Source organism: Sturnira hondurensis, unplaced genomic scaffold (genome assembly GCF_014824575.4).
Source record: "Sturnira hondurensis isolate 20B ecotype Veracruz unplaced genomic scaffold, ASM1482457v3 Scaffold0005279, whole genome shotgun sequence".
NCBI lineage: Eukaryota > Metazoa > Chordata > Mammalia > Chiroptera > Phyllostomidae > Sturnira > Sturnira hondurensis.
In genome coordinates this window covers 17,512,359-17,526,459 of record NW_028077910.1, presented here as the reverse complement: position 1 = coordinate 17,526,459, position 14,101 = coordinate 17,512,359, and the positions used below count along the sequence as shown (strand labels likewise).

The following is a 14,101-nucleotide window of genomic DNA, read 5'->3' as shown; positions in this document are numbered from 1 at the left end:
CAAATTCAAAGCAATAATAGCTCGTCTTGACTGGAGCCAGAGTATTTGGAAGGCTCTGCAAGCCTTTCTCTTCAAGCAATCCATAAATAAAAACATTGCTGTGCAAATTGAGCTTCATCACTAGTTCCCTGGCCCAGATTCCCACCTGACTGCCGCTCCCAAACGTCTCCCTTTTAAAAATTCTGTACCCATTGTGGAACTTTCACGGGACCTAAGTGATCAAATCTCACTTTGACATCCCTTGAGATGTAACCACCAAACTCTTCAAAGCAGTCTCGGCCTCCTCCACTTCCCCAAACCTGAGATGAGGCCGCGCACTGGATGTGAGTTATCCCACAGGCCCAGCTCTTTAAGCTCTCCAACTCAGCGTCGCCAGAGCTAGGTAAGCGGGAGAACAGAAGCTGGAGTGGCTTCGGTTCTCCTCCCGGGCTGGCTCGAACCGCGGGGATGAGGCGGGGCACATCGGATCCCTCCTCCTAGGGCCGGCCGTCCGGAGCCGGCGTGGGAGGGGCGGAGTCATCCGGGCGCCTCGAGCTCCTCTCCCCGCGGTCGGGCCAGACGGAGGCGGGTCGGGATCTGGCCCAGGAGCGAGGCACTGCGGGGCAGGCCCCTCCTCCTGTAGGCGGGCAGGCGAGACTGGGCGGGTTTCTTCCCCAGAGAGCCAGTCCCTGCGGCGGGGCGGGCCTGAAGGAGGGGCCCAGCGCTGAAAGCCCTGCCTACTTAGCCGCAGCGGCAAGTCGGGGGCTTCCCGCGACTCGTCTGCGGGGCCGAACGGGCTCTGGCTCCTCCCAGTGGCCGGCCCGGGCGGAAGCAGGCGGTGGGGGTATCGTGTGCGCTGCTGGTCTCCTCTCCCGCGGCGCTGGGGCTCGCGCTTCGCCGCTGCTACTGCATTAGGTGCTTCGCAGGCAGCCAGCTTCTCTCCTCGCCCTTCCGCTCCTCAACCAGGCCCTTTTCTCATTCGCGGCTCGTGGCATCGACCGGGTCGGCCCTCTCCCGCCCCGTCTCATACTCTAGGCGCCGCGGCACCGGCCCCGATGGCTCTGTGCAACGGAGACTCCAAGGTCAGTCTCTGGCGTGGGGGGTCCCCTCCCTCAACGCTTCCGGACGAGGCTTGGCTCCGGGGCCAGCGAGCCACCGCGCGGGCACCTTCCCCGCCCCCTCCCCCAAAACCGTCAGCGCAGCCCTGCTGCCGGGGCAGCGGTGCGTCGGGGAGCCACGGGTCAGGGGCCTGTGGCATGTATTCTCAAGAGCGGCAGGTGCTTTGTTGATTTTCTCTGCGTGTCGGGGTTCCTGCGCCCTCCGAGCGCCGGGCGTCGGGGAGGGCGTCAGCTCCCTACGGCCACGCTGCCGGCCCTGGCTCCCCCGCGCCGCTGTGGGGCGCCGAGCCCGCGGAGCGCGGCCCGAGGGTGGGGGTAGTGAGGCGAGCGGGGGTGTGTGTGTAGGGGTTGTGCGGGGGGTTCCTTAACCCTCAGCCCGTCCCTTCAGGAGGCTGGGGGCCTTTTGTGAGATCCCGGGGCCCGCTGAAGGCAAGGCAGGGTCCTGGCCTCGCGTGCGGCGATCGAGCTGGGCCATTCTCTCGTCTTCCCGCCACCCCGTTTCCCGCCTGCCCTCGGTGGCCCTCCTCGTTCCCGCACGCCAGCCTTGGAGGCCTTGGCAACGAGGCCCCCTGATTGCACCCCCCAACCCCAACCCCCGGGCCGGATCTGGACTGGTGGCCCGAGGGTCGCTCACTCCTTTCCCCTCCCCCATCCTCCGAGGAAGGGAGCGTTTGCAACCCCGCCCCCACCAGCTCAGTGGGGATTTTATTTGTTTCTTTGCCGTGGGACCAGCTCCGGGCGTGGGGAGCGTGGGGAGAGTGGGGAGAGGTCTCTGGGACGCCCCCCTCCGCCACCACGCCGGAGGACGGGGGGAGTCTGCAGTCCCGGGATGCTGGAAAAGTTGCTTAGTTGATGTTCGGATTGGGGATCGTCTGTTTGGGCCCTGCAGCGCTTCTCGCCACCTCCATCTCACTTTTTCTTTAGACCCCTTTCGTCTCGCTTCTGAATTGAGCGCCTTCGCTTTCATTTCTGTCTTACAATTTAAGTCGGTCTGGGATTCTTTCAGGCCCTCACTAAGTTTCGTCAGCGGGAAACGGCGTAGTTTTAAATTCAGATTTACTTGAGTAAGGTGTACTACCTGTACGCTCTTTAGGGCCTGGCGTTAAGAAACTGCTTTATTGAATTTCATTCAGGTGTGTGGATTTTTAAACGTCAGGTGCCAATTGGTTCTGTAAGTCATGCAGGGATGTCTCATTTAGGTAGTATTCCCTTACAAAAGTGGTTCTTAAGGGTCACGTTTTAGTGGGTCCTCTCCATGAATGCTTGCCTGGTATTTAGTAAACATTCAGACAGTGTTGGTTGAACAAATGTGTAAAGATTGTAGGGTGGCCAGCTGATGCATACTCTTAAACCGAGGAAACCGATGCTCAAACTTGATGGAGCTCTTTCTCTGAATAGGTGAATGAAGACACTCAGACTTTTAGCTTCTAACCTCAGAATGTAAACCCTGTCAGTGTTCAGCTCTTTCCTGTTCACTAGTTAACACAGCTTTTTTCTTCTTTTACTTTGAGTCTTATGCTCATTGGAAAGATTCGGCTTTGTCCTGATAGAGGAAATGACTATATTAGGAGGACTCCAACCTAATTTTGCAAAGTTTATGGTGATTTGAAAAAAGTATTTTCACGAAATTAACAAAAGAAGGTTCAAGTTTCAGTTTCCAAATTACTTTATCAGGCTCAGGAATATAGAACATACATTATTTTTTTCCTTGCTGGTATTTTTTGTTTGTTTTGTTCAAGTTGAATTTTAAAGAGTATATTGAGCAGTTTGCTCTATTCGAGCCTCGGGTGAATTGCTGATTAACTTATGTTTATTTAAAGGTCCCTTATGTTTTATAGCATAATCAAGAATGGTTTGTTTGTTTGTTTGTTTTACTATACTAACATTAAGATATGTACAGAATTAGAAGCATTTTCAAGAGGAGCAATCCAGGGAAATACCTATTTCATCAAATCTATGGTTATTTCATGTATTCCTAAGGGGTGAAAACCTTACAATTAAACCATAATGTGCATTGATCACAGGGAACATTTCAAGTGAGGACATCTTTAAATATGGGAAATACAAATAATTAAGTAGGTGAAATAAGATATATCTCAGAGATCCACCTGGAAATCTGAGTAGGCATCTATTTTCCATAGCTTACTCCTGAACCGCCTTTCCCTCTGTGGTGCGACACAAATACTGGACCCAAGCTTAGTTTGTACATCTGTTGTGCCTCTGACAGTAGTGTGTGTGTAAATCCTAGTTCATAAATTAAAGTGAGGAAAGAGCTGATTTTGATTTTTATTCTGGCATATTTCAGTTTTTATCAGGACTTTCTAGAATGACTTTTTTTTAACCTGATAGAAAGTTGGGAGAGACCTAAAATCTATAAAAGCATTTGGGCTGTTTCCATTAGTTTTATCCACAAAGTGCCATTTTAGAGCTGGAAAGCATCTTATGTGTTCCAGCGCCTTACACTGGAAAAACATAACTGGGGTTGGAAACCAGCTTTTCTTTTTCTTCGGGGCTACTTTGGTTAACCATCCAAAGCAGGTATTTTTGTTTCCTTAACAAATGTTATTTTGTTAGTATCTTACTCAACATAAACAAAAGCATAGGCAGTCAGCAAGTCTCTTAAAAATTTTCACAACCATTCAGTGGTGTCTGTGAAAATATGTGTAACTGTCAAGTATTAGACATCATAACTTTTTTCACTTTTATTAAGGCAGGATTATCAGAGTTAGTTCTTAGGGCTACTTGTCAAGTTTTCCATGTTACAACCCTACCAAGCCTCAGACTCTTACTTGGTTGGAGTAGAAGTGAGACTTGTCCCACCGTCTTCACTAAAATATGAACTAGGGCATATCATTAGGGTTGTTTTATAAATGCTTACTGATGTTATAAATTTAAATTTTGTATTTTAAAGTATAAGGGTTTTTAAAAATAATTTTACTAGTATTTAAGTTTTTATTTATTTAGAGAGGGGGGAACGGAGGGAGAAAGAGGAGAGAAACATCAATGTGTGTGAGACATTGATGGGTCGCCTCCTGCCTGTCCCCGACTGGGGCCCCAGCTGCAACCCAGGCATGTGTCCCGACTGGGAATTGAACCAGTGACCTTTCAGTCCACAGGCTGACACTCAGTCCACTAAGCCACACCAGCTAGGGCTAAAGTATAAGTTTTGTAATTTAATGGAAAGATGACCTGAGGTTTTTTATCTGGGATGCATTGAGAATTAACTTTCCTTTTTTGATAATCCTATAGTACATTTTTTCAAAGGTCAAAAAAAATTTTTTTTGCTTCAGATTTTGTTCCATCAAGATATTCATCTAGAAATGGAAGAGCTGTTCCAGACAAAAGGAATGACTTTTATTATCTGTTCTTGGACTTGGAAGGTTTTGAAATTTTTACAGGAACTTCGGATGGCCTTGCTTTTAGTATGGGCCAGCTTGTCACGTAAGGAAAATAGTTGTCTTTCTAGGATTTAAAAAAATAGACTCGTCTCATACTTGTTCACATGTGTTTGATAATATTTTAGGGCTATTTAATGAATAATATTCCAAAGAGTACTGTTTGATATAGGGTTTGCTATCTGCAGTGGTAAAAATTTCCTCCATTTTGGTACTTAAACTCATTTCATGATTCCTACTAACCTAAACTTTGTTTAGGTGCTCAAAATCAATGAAATCTACAGGGTTAATACATAATTCTGAAGTACTTTGTGAATCAACAACAGTAAAAAGGGTAATTGTTTTATAGAATTTTGAACCTTTATATAGAATTTTTAACCTCTATATAGCATATATTGTTCTGGAGTATATAGAATATTCTTTTTTTCCATGCTTATTGTGGAGTAGAGATGTTTTCTGTATTTGCTCAAGAATCACGGTAGTTCATACCTGGCTGGTGTGGCTCAGTGGATTGAGTGCTAGCTTGAGAACCAAAATGTTATCAGTTTGGTCCCAGTCACGGCATACACCTGGGTTGGGGGCCAGATCACCGGTTGGTGGTGTGCAAGAAGCAGCCAGTGTTTCTCTCACACATCAGTGTTTTTCTTCCTCCTGCCCTTTTTCTCTAAAAATAAATAAATAAAATCTTTAGTACTAATGTGATATTAGTGGCTTTGCTTGTCGGTGCATCCTTGCCATGGCTTTGGGTTCATGGTTTTTTTTTTTTAAGATTTTATTTCTTTATTTTTAGAGAGGGGAAGAGAGGGAGAGAAATATCACTGTGTGGTTGCCTCTCACATGGCCCCCACTAGGACCTGGCCTGCAACCCAGGCATGTGCCCTGACCAGGAATGGAACCGGTGACCCTTTGGTTCACAGCCCGAGCTTAATGTACTGAGCCACACCAGCCAGGGCGAGCTTGTGGTTTTGAGAACCCAAGGGATCCTTTATGTAATTATGTCTACACATTCTCTAATAGAGTCCATTATAATGTGATAGAAAATAAGGTGTTTTGTTTTGGTAGTGTGACCATATATTCTCTTTATCTAAACTGGGACACTTGATCATAAAAGCAGGTGCTAAAATAACCTAAAATTTTAATTGCTGTAAAATAATGTTACCCAACAAATAATTGTGGATTTACACAACACAGTAAATAAATAAATGACAAAACCACTATAGCATGAGTGTTCAGATTATACTCTGTACATTACACACAGGAACACATAGTGTCTCTTTCCTGCATGGATTTTACAACTGCATTATTCACATGTCCCACTGACCCAGCTGGTGGTGGCCTTGCAATCTGAGGAATGACTGTAACTCAAACGGCAGGTACACCAAGTGACTGGTGGGCATAGCAGCTTTGAACATTTCTCCTATCAGCAACCAAGACTGCATAGAAGTAGCTACCCCCAGTTGCCAGTGTACAGGTGTACTTCATTTTATGGGGAATGAGGGCTAGATTATTGGTGGTTAGTTTTCAGATTGAACCAGAATTAAAGTGAGCTCTCTGTTCACTGCACCTGCACTCCACACAGTACGAGATAAAGGCTTGGCAGAAGGTGAAGTATAAAGTGAAAGTACAGTGTAACAAATCCGACATACCTTACTTAGTGCAGTTATAATATTATGTTAAAAATTAAAAAATGAGACAAATGTTAATGTGGGTAGGATGTGGGAATAGCAGGTGTAAATTAGGACAGTCCTGGGAAAACTGAGCCATATGGCCACTCCAGCTATAGAGCACATAATGTCCTGATTTTGGATCTCAATTTCTCTGTTGACATGTATTTAAAATTTGGCTAAAATTCAAGCTTAATGTGTATACATTAGAATAGTTTTTTAAAAAGATTTTAATTATGTGTTTTTAGACAAAGGGGAAGGGAGGAAGAAAGAGAGGTAGAGAAACATCAATGCATGGTTGCCTCTCGCACACCCCACCCCCTACTGGGGACCTGGCTGGCAACCCAGGTATGTGCTCTGACTGGAAATTGAACTGGCTGCTGTTTTGTTCACAGGTGGCACTCAGTCCACTGAGCCACACCAGCCAGGAGGATAATTTTTTGGGTTAATAACTATGCTAAGAGTTATTCCAAAATTCTTAAAAATTGAGTGTCAAATTACTTGTTTTCTGAAAGTTGAGAACCAGCAATGTTGAAACTAACCAAAAAGAAAAATAATGTACTTTAATCTGCCATAAAAGTTGCTGAGGATACTACCTAAACCTTTAAAGCTGCTTGGACATTTCAAATTATTGGCTGCTCTTGTTTGTCAAAGGGAGAACAGAATCCTTTCCATCTCTTTGATTATAGATCTTAGTGGGTATGAAGTGGTATCTGATTGTGGGGTTTTTTTTTTAAAGATTTTATTTATTTATCTTTAGAGGGGAAGGGAAGGAGAGGGGGAGAAAGATATCACTGTATGGTTGCCTCTTGTGCATCCCCTGCTGGGAACTGGCCCGCAACCCAGGTATGTGCCCTGACTGGGAATTGAACCGCTATCCTTTGGTTCAGACTCGTGCTCAATCGACTGAGCTACACCTGGCCAGGGCTGATTGTGGTTTTTGATTTGCATTTCTGTAATTACTCGTGTTGTACCTCTTTTCATGTGCTTATTGGCCACTTGTATGTTTGAAGAAATGTCTTCAGGTATTTGTCTTTTTACTGAGTTGTAACGTTCTTTATTTTGTTAACAAGTCTCTTGTCAAATGGGCTCTACAGATATATTCTGCCATTATGTGGGGGAATTACTTTCTTAATTGTGTCCTTTGAAGCATTAACACTTTTAATGTTGATGCAGGTCTGTCTTTTCTGTTGTCATGTGTTTTTGGCATCATATCTAAGAAACATTTCCTAATTCAAGATCATGAAGATTTGTGTTTTTTTCTTAACCTTTTGGCTCTTATATTTAGGTGTCTGATCTGTTTAGAGCTATATTTTGTATATGCTATAAGGGGAGGTACCGATAAAATTCTTTTGTTTGTGGCTGTTTAGTTGTCCTACTACCATTCTTTGGAAAACACTATTCTTTCATTTCATATGACCTTGTCACCCTTGTAGGAAATCAATTGTTTGTTTTTGGACTTTCGATTCTGATTCATTTATCTATGTATCTATCCACACACCAATTTTACATTGTCTTGCTTTTGCAGTTTTGTGTATTAAGTACTGAAATTGGGTTGTGTGAATCCTCCAATTCGAGGAGGATCCTCGACGAATCCTCCCTTCGATTCGTCTGGGAATCGAACCAGTGACCCTCTGTTTCGCAGTCTGGTGGTGCTCAATCCACTGAGCCACACCACCCAGGGCTGTACTTTTCTTTCTTTTTTTCCCCCAAGTTTGTTTTGGCTATTTTGGATCCTGTGAATTTTAGGATAATCTAGTTATTTTGGCAAACAAGCTAGCTAGAATTTTGATAGAGATTGTGCTGAATGGGTATTTTTCCATTTAAGTCTTTAAAAAATTTTTTTAAATTACTTTTTAGAGAGAGGGGAAGGGAGGGAGAAACAGAGGGAGAGAAACATCAATGTGTGGCTGCCTCTTGTGCGCCCCCTGCTGGGGACCAGGCCTGCAACCCAGGCATGTGCCCTGTCTGGGAATCGAACCAGTGACCCTCTGTTTCACAGTCTGGTGCTCAATCCACTGAGCCACACCATCCAGGGCTGTACTATAATTTTTTTAAAGATTTTATTTATTTATTTTTTAGGGAGAGGGGAATGGAGGGAGAAAGAGAGGGAGAAAAACATCCATGTGTGAGAGAAAGAAACATGTATCAGTTGCCTCTCGCACACCCCTAACTGGGGACCTGGCCCGCAGCCCATGCAGGCGCCCTAACTGACACATCAAACTGGCAACCTTTGATTCACAGGCCAGTGCTCAACCCACACCAACCATTGCTACTGCAATTTTTAATAGAATTGGCAAGGACAGAAATCCTTCTTTCTGACCTTAGGGGAAAGCATTTACACCATGAAGTAGGGTGTTGGCTGTGGGTTTTTTTATAGATGCCCTTTATCACGTTGAGGGGGTTCCTGTGTATTCCTAGTTCATTGAATGTTTTTGTTATGAAAATACTTTGGATTTTGACAAATGCTTTTCTGTGTATATTCAGAGGATCATGTGGTTCCTGTCCTTTATTGATTCAGTATGTTATTAAGTTAATTGATTTTTGGATATTAAACCAAACTTGCGTCCCTGGGGTAAATGCCACTTCATCATGGTATATAATCACTTTTTATAATGTTTCTGGATTTTTTTAAATCGTCTTGTGGAGTTTTGCATCTCTTTTCACAATAGATAATGGCTTGTAGTTATTTTGGTGTTGGGGCCATACTAACCTCATAGTATGGGATACCTTTTAGTTTGTACTCTACTTTATAGGACCAGTTTTTTGTGTGTAGACCCTAAGTTACATTTTGGTGGTGGGCTGTTTTCACATTGCTTCATTATTGTAATGAACTGTAGAGATAGGCTCCTTCCAGCATCCAACATCTGATTGGGTGAAATAAGCCATAATACTTACAGCATTAGACTGAGAAGATAATTCTTTTGAAGGTTATTGGTATACCTTGAGTGGATATAGCTTAAGTTAGTCTGAGTACTTTTTGGGATAAGAGTATAAACTTTTAATAAGGATGATTAATTCATCCACTTACAGGGATTTAGCCTGATAGATCTAGGGTTTTGTAACATAGTGGCTTTTAGATTTGTGTGAGTGTGTTGGTCTTGTTATCGATACCATGGCGGAGCTTGGCCGTCCAGTGCCCCTGAAGGCTGAAGTAACAGTTGCTTATTGTGGTGTTGTCTTTCTGTTTGTGGAGAGAACTGGTAGTTTGAAAAAGGTCACTAACAGGTGTTTTGTTTTGCTTGTTTGTATTGAGGTAAAATGTATATGTGGTGAAGTATACAGACCTTTATGCTTACAATTTAAGTTTTGACAAATGCATGTACCCATGTAACCACCACCGCAATCAAGAAATAGACCATTTCATTACTCTTAAAGCTTTCTCATGCTCCATGGCAATCATTTCTTCCATCCCTCCAACCACTACCACTGTTCCGCTGTCTGTCACCATACATAAGTTTTCTCTGTTTTTGAACTTTATATAAATGGAATTAGACAATGATTCTGTCTTCTTCCTCTCAGCATAATGTTTTTGAGATTTATCCATGTTGTGGTATCATTAGTTTGTTCATTTTTATTTTTGCGCAGTATTCTACGTATAGATATATTAGAATTTATTTGTCCATTCACATGTTGTCGATGGCCATTTGGATTGCTCGGTTCTCTTGCATAAGCACCTAGGAGTGCAATTGCTAGGTCAAAGTCAAAGGATAGCTCCTGCAAGAGCTAAACGTTGGCATAGTACATAAACTTTAAAAAATTTCATTATAATTTTTTATAATTTATAATGATTCTTAAGAATATTTTTAAAAGCACGTGTTCAGCTATATTTTAAGAAAAATAGTATGAGGTTTGTGGGGAAACACAATAATTTTTGATTGCCTTTATAAATATAAAAATGAGTACCAGAAGTGTGTAATACTTCTTTATTTGACAGTAGCAGTCTAAATTTTAAATCCAAAAGTAATTTGACAGTAAAGTTGATGAAAATAAATAGAATTGGAAGTGCTCTGGCCTTAACAGGCTTGGGTTTTTAAAAATGCAGCCCTGGTATTGGGGTAGTACTTTCATATAATGCTATTTTTAGTAATTTGATAAAGAAAACGTCTGTGAATTTGTGAGGTATAGTATCATCTTGGGCTCATCAGGCCTAGCTCTCTAGAGTTAATTACTCGCGCCTCTAGTTTCTCTTCCCTGATGTGTTTCCCTCATTAGTTAGCCCTTTACAGAAGGGTAAGTGTGCATCTTTTAATTTGTAAAGCTAAAGAATCGGTGTAATATCTGTCTTAAAGACAAGATCACAAAGAACTAAGCATGATTGGGGCCATTCTGTACAGTTTTGCCGAACATTCTTACATATTTCTGTTATCTGTGGCCAGAGAAAGCAGACTCATAGCATGTTACTAGTTCAGAGTCTGCCATGTATGCAGTATTTTTTTAAATTGTACCTTAAGAGGTATTAGAAGTATTAGAAAATACTTCTAATGGATAAATCTCAACATGGATAAATCTCAAGTATTTTCTGATACTTCTAATACTAATTTGTGATCCTAGAAAGGCATGTGCCAACTAATCTGCTCATGCGTTTGTGGGTCAGTTCAGCATTGCCGAGCTCCATTACTCTTGCCTCTCCCTTGGGACCAGGGGGCTCAAGATGATTGCACAAGCACAGGAGGGTCGTTTCTGCCCTCAGTACATTGACCAAAGCAAGTGCTATGATTGAGCGAACTGTGAGGAGTGAAGAAATATATTCTGCCTATCACGGGGCAAACTGTAAAGTCACATGATAAATGGCAGCTATAGGGAATAGTGAGGAATAAGGGCCAATCATGTAATTGGCTACATATGGAAAATTGAAAGCATATGTATAAGTAAAGCAGAGTATAGTGTTTTTACCGTTCAACTCAACATGGTATAGATACATGGTTTAGTCTTACTTCATATGTTTACTTAATGCCTCACAGTAAGAGTTATGTATACCTGCTCTCTATTTTTGTATGTTAAGATTGATGAATTGAATGAGATATTGCCAACTTACCTATCCATTATCGAGTTTCACTTTCATCTAATGATTTTAATAGCCAGTGCTTCTCATAGGTTTGTAGTAAAAACCAGTTTCAATCTATTGATGACTCTATTATTACAAAATAAAATAAATTTTTAGGCAAGTGAAATTTAAAAAAGAAAGACACAAAAAGTAGAAGGCCCAAATTTTTGTAGATTTCAACAGAAATAAAAGTACTGTGAACTCGTAATACAAGTTTATGAACACTTATATAAAATTTGTGTATGTTTTTCTTACTATGGACTGCTAACAAACAGTTTGCAGGCCAGCACTGGTCCTTTTGTGGACCACCGTAGCTGAGGTTTATTATTTTATTAGGGATTGGAAAATGGTGATATTCCAATTCTGTTCTTTCTGGAATACAGGCATTATTAGTACGTGATTTTTCACAACAAAGTGTAGTTGCTACAATAGAAAAGGCCACGTGTAGAGAGGCAGCTTGGTTTGTGAAGTATAGTAGTATCTTGAAAAATTGACTGCATACTAAATACGTGTGAAACTGTGACAGCCTGTGCCTAAACTTGACAGTATTTGTAAAGAAAATAATATGTAGTGCTTACATCGACAGCATATGTATTAGAATTGGAATGATACAGAGCAGGTTAGCATGACCTTTGTGCAAGGATGACATGCAAATTTGTGAAGTGTTCTGTGTTTTAAAAAGAAAGGAAAGATATATAGGTCTCTTCTTTGCTAAAATTACTTCTTAAAAGTATTTTAGGAATAGGGATTATATGAGAGGCAAAATTGAGTCTGTTCATAAACTCAGTATTGTGGGGGGGCTCCATCTGCAGGGCCCCCTCATCCACCACGGATGAGAATAAATCTACCAAGACCTGAGCTGCTTGGGGAAGAAAGGTGGCCCATCTCTCAAAGGAGAAGGGCCAAGAGCCTTTTCCTCAGTGGGCTTTTATTGGGTTCATTTTGCACAGGAATACATGTAAAGCTCATCAGTCACTGTAGGATCAAACAATAGATAATATACGCAGAAATACAAGGGCTTATTCTGAGTCAGGGTCAATTAGCTAAAAGGCTACAAAACTTTGGGAAACAAACTCATATTCTGTTCTGACCCTTAATCAGAAAATTGAGAGCATTCTTAGCAAAGTAGGTTTACAGGATTTTATGTATTCTTTCTTAGGCCTGATCGGGTACCCACCCTTTCACAGCACAGGGCTGCACCACCCTCTGCCATTCTTTCAGGCTTAAGTCAGGCAGGGGAAGTAAGGCAGCCAAGAGATTAGGAGACTTCTTGCAGTTGGAATGAGGACTCAGGCTATGTTAGACCAGGGGCAAGGGTCCATCACCCCCTTTTGCTGTAGCCCTCCAAGTCCTTCCCTGAGGGCCCCCATGACTGTGCCTGTCTTAAGTTGTCCCTTCTTTGAGGAATCTTACCTGTCATTGGGTAACTGGCCAGGCAGGGTGCAAGTAAAGGGGGCAGAGGTGGTGCCCCTGCCAGGGAGATAATCTTTGTCTCTTTAGTGGTTTATGGTCCCACAGTCTCATTCAGCCGTAGTCATGGGAGGTTACAGCTTCTGAAACCAGGCAGGATGGTTCCCAACATGGTATTTTATTTATTTATTTATTTTGAATTAACCTTTATTGTATTTTTACCATTATCATTTAGTCCCCTTGTACCCCAGTACCTCCAGCAATCACCACACTGTTGTTCATGGCCATGAATCTTTATTCTTTTTTGCTCAGTTCTCCACCCCCTGATCTCCCCCCAGCTGTCATCTGCTCTCCATCTATGAGTCTGTCCCCATGTTTCTTGTTCAATTTCTTCATTATTCCACATATGAGTAAAATCATATGGTACTTGTCTTTCGCTAACTGGCTTATTTCACACAGCATAATGGTCTCCAGGTCCATCATTACTGTTGAAAAGGGTTAAATTTTCTTTTTTTATGGCTGAGTAGTATTCCATTGTGCAAATGTCCCATAGTTATTTTATCCACTCATCTATTGGTGGACACTTGGGCTGTTTCCATATCTTGGCAATTGTAAATATTGCTGCAATGCACACAGGGGTGCTTATGTTCTTTTGCATTAGTGTTTTAAGTTCCTTTAGATATATTCCCAGAAGTGGGATTGCTGGGTCCAAAGGAAGATTCATTTTTAATTTTCTGAGGTATCTTGATACTACTTTCCACAGTGGCTTCGCCAATCGGCATTCCCACCAACAGTGCAAAAGCTCCACATCCTCACCAGCATTTGTTGTTTGTTGATTTATTGATGACAGCCATTCTGACAGGTTTGAGATGATATCTCATTGTTTTAATTTGCATTTCTCTGACGATTAATGACTTTGAGTATCTTTTCACATATCTATTAGCCATCTGTTTATTCTCTTTGGAGAAGGGTTTACTCAGGTCCTTTGCTCATTTTTTAATTGGGTTATTTATATTTTTGGTGTTGAGTTTTATAAGTTCTTTATACGTTTTAGATATTACCCCTTTATCAGATGTATCAGCAAATATGTTCCATTTTGTGGGTTGTCTTTTTATTTTGTTGATGATTTCCTTTGCTGTGCAAAACTTTTGTGTTTGATATAGTCCCATTTGTTTATTTTTTATTTTGTTTCCCTTGCCTGAGGAGATACATCTGATAAAATACTGCTACCAGCAATCTCTGAGATTTTGCTGCCTGTGTTTTCTTCTAGGATTTTTATGGTTTGGGGTCTAACATTTAAGTCTTCAATTCATTTTTGAGTTTATTCATGTGTGTGGTGTAAGAAGGTGGTCTAGTTTCATTTTTCTGTACGTATCTGTCCAATTTTCCCAACACTATTTATTGAAAACCTACCTTAGCCCATTGTATGTACTTGCTTCCTCTGTCAAGTATGCATTGACTAAAGGTGTAGGCTTATTTCTGGGCTCT

The 14,101-nt window shown here is 42.0% G+C and overlaps 1 protein-coding gene and 1 non-coding gene across 3 annotated transcripts in view; both read left to right on the top strand.

Annotated features, from left to right (window-relative positions):
* Positions 1-707: 707 nt before the first annotated feature.
* Positions 708-14,101, top strand: part of GMPS (guanosine monophosphate synthase) — a 50,186-nt gene continuing 36,792 nt past the window's right edge. The window contains exon 1 of one of the 2 annotated variants that reach the window (XM_037046678.1): positions 708-1,061. In XM_037046678.1, the coding sequence (XP_036902573.1) occupies positions 1,035-1,061 (27 nt within the window). In that variant the 5' untranslated portion in view covers positions 708-1,034. The remainder of the gene's footprint in view (positions 1,062-14,101) is intronic. The other variant, XM_037046677.1, reaches the window with a different exon arrangement.
* LOC118987533 (U6 spliceosomal RNA) lies at positions 11,774-11,880 on the top strand. The gene has a single exon (XR_005066588.1). It is a non-coding gene; the product is annotated as a U6 spliceosomal RNA (small nuclear RNA).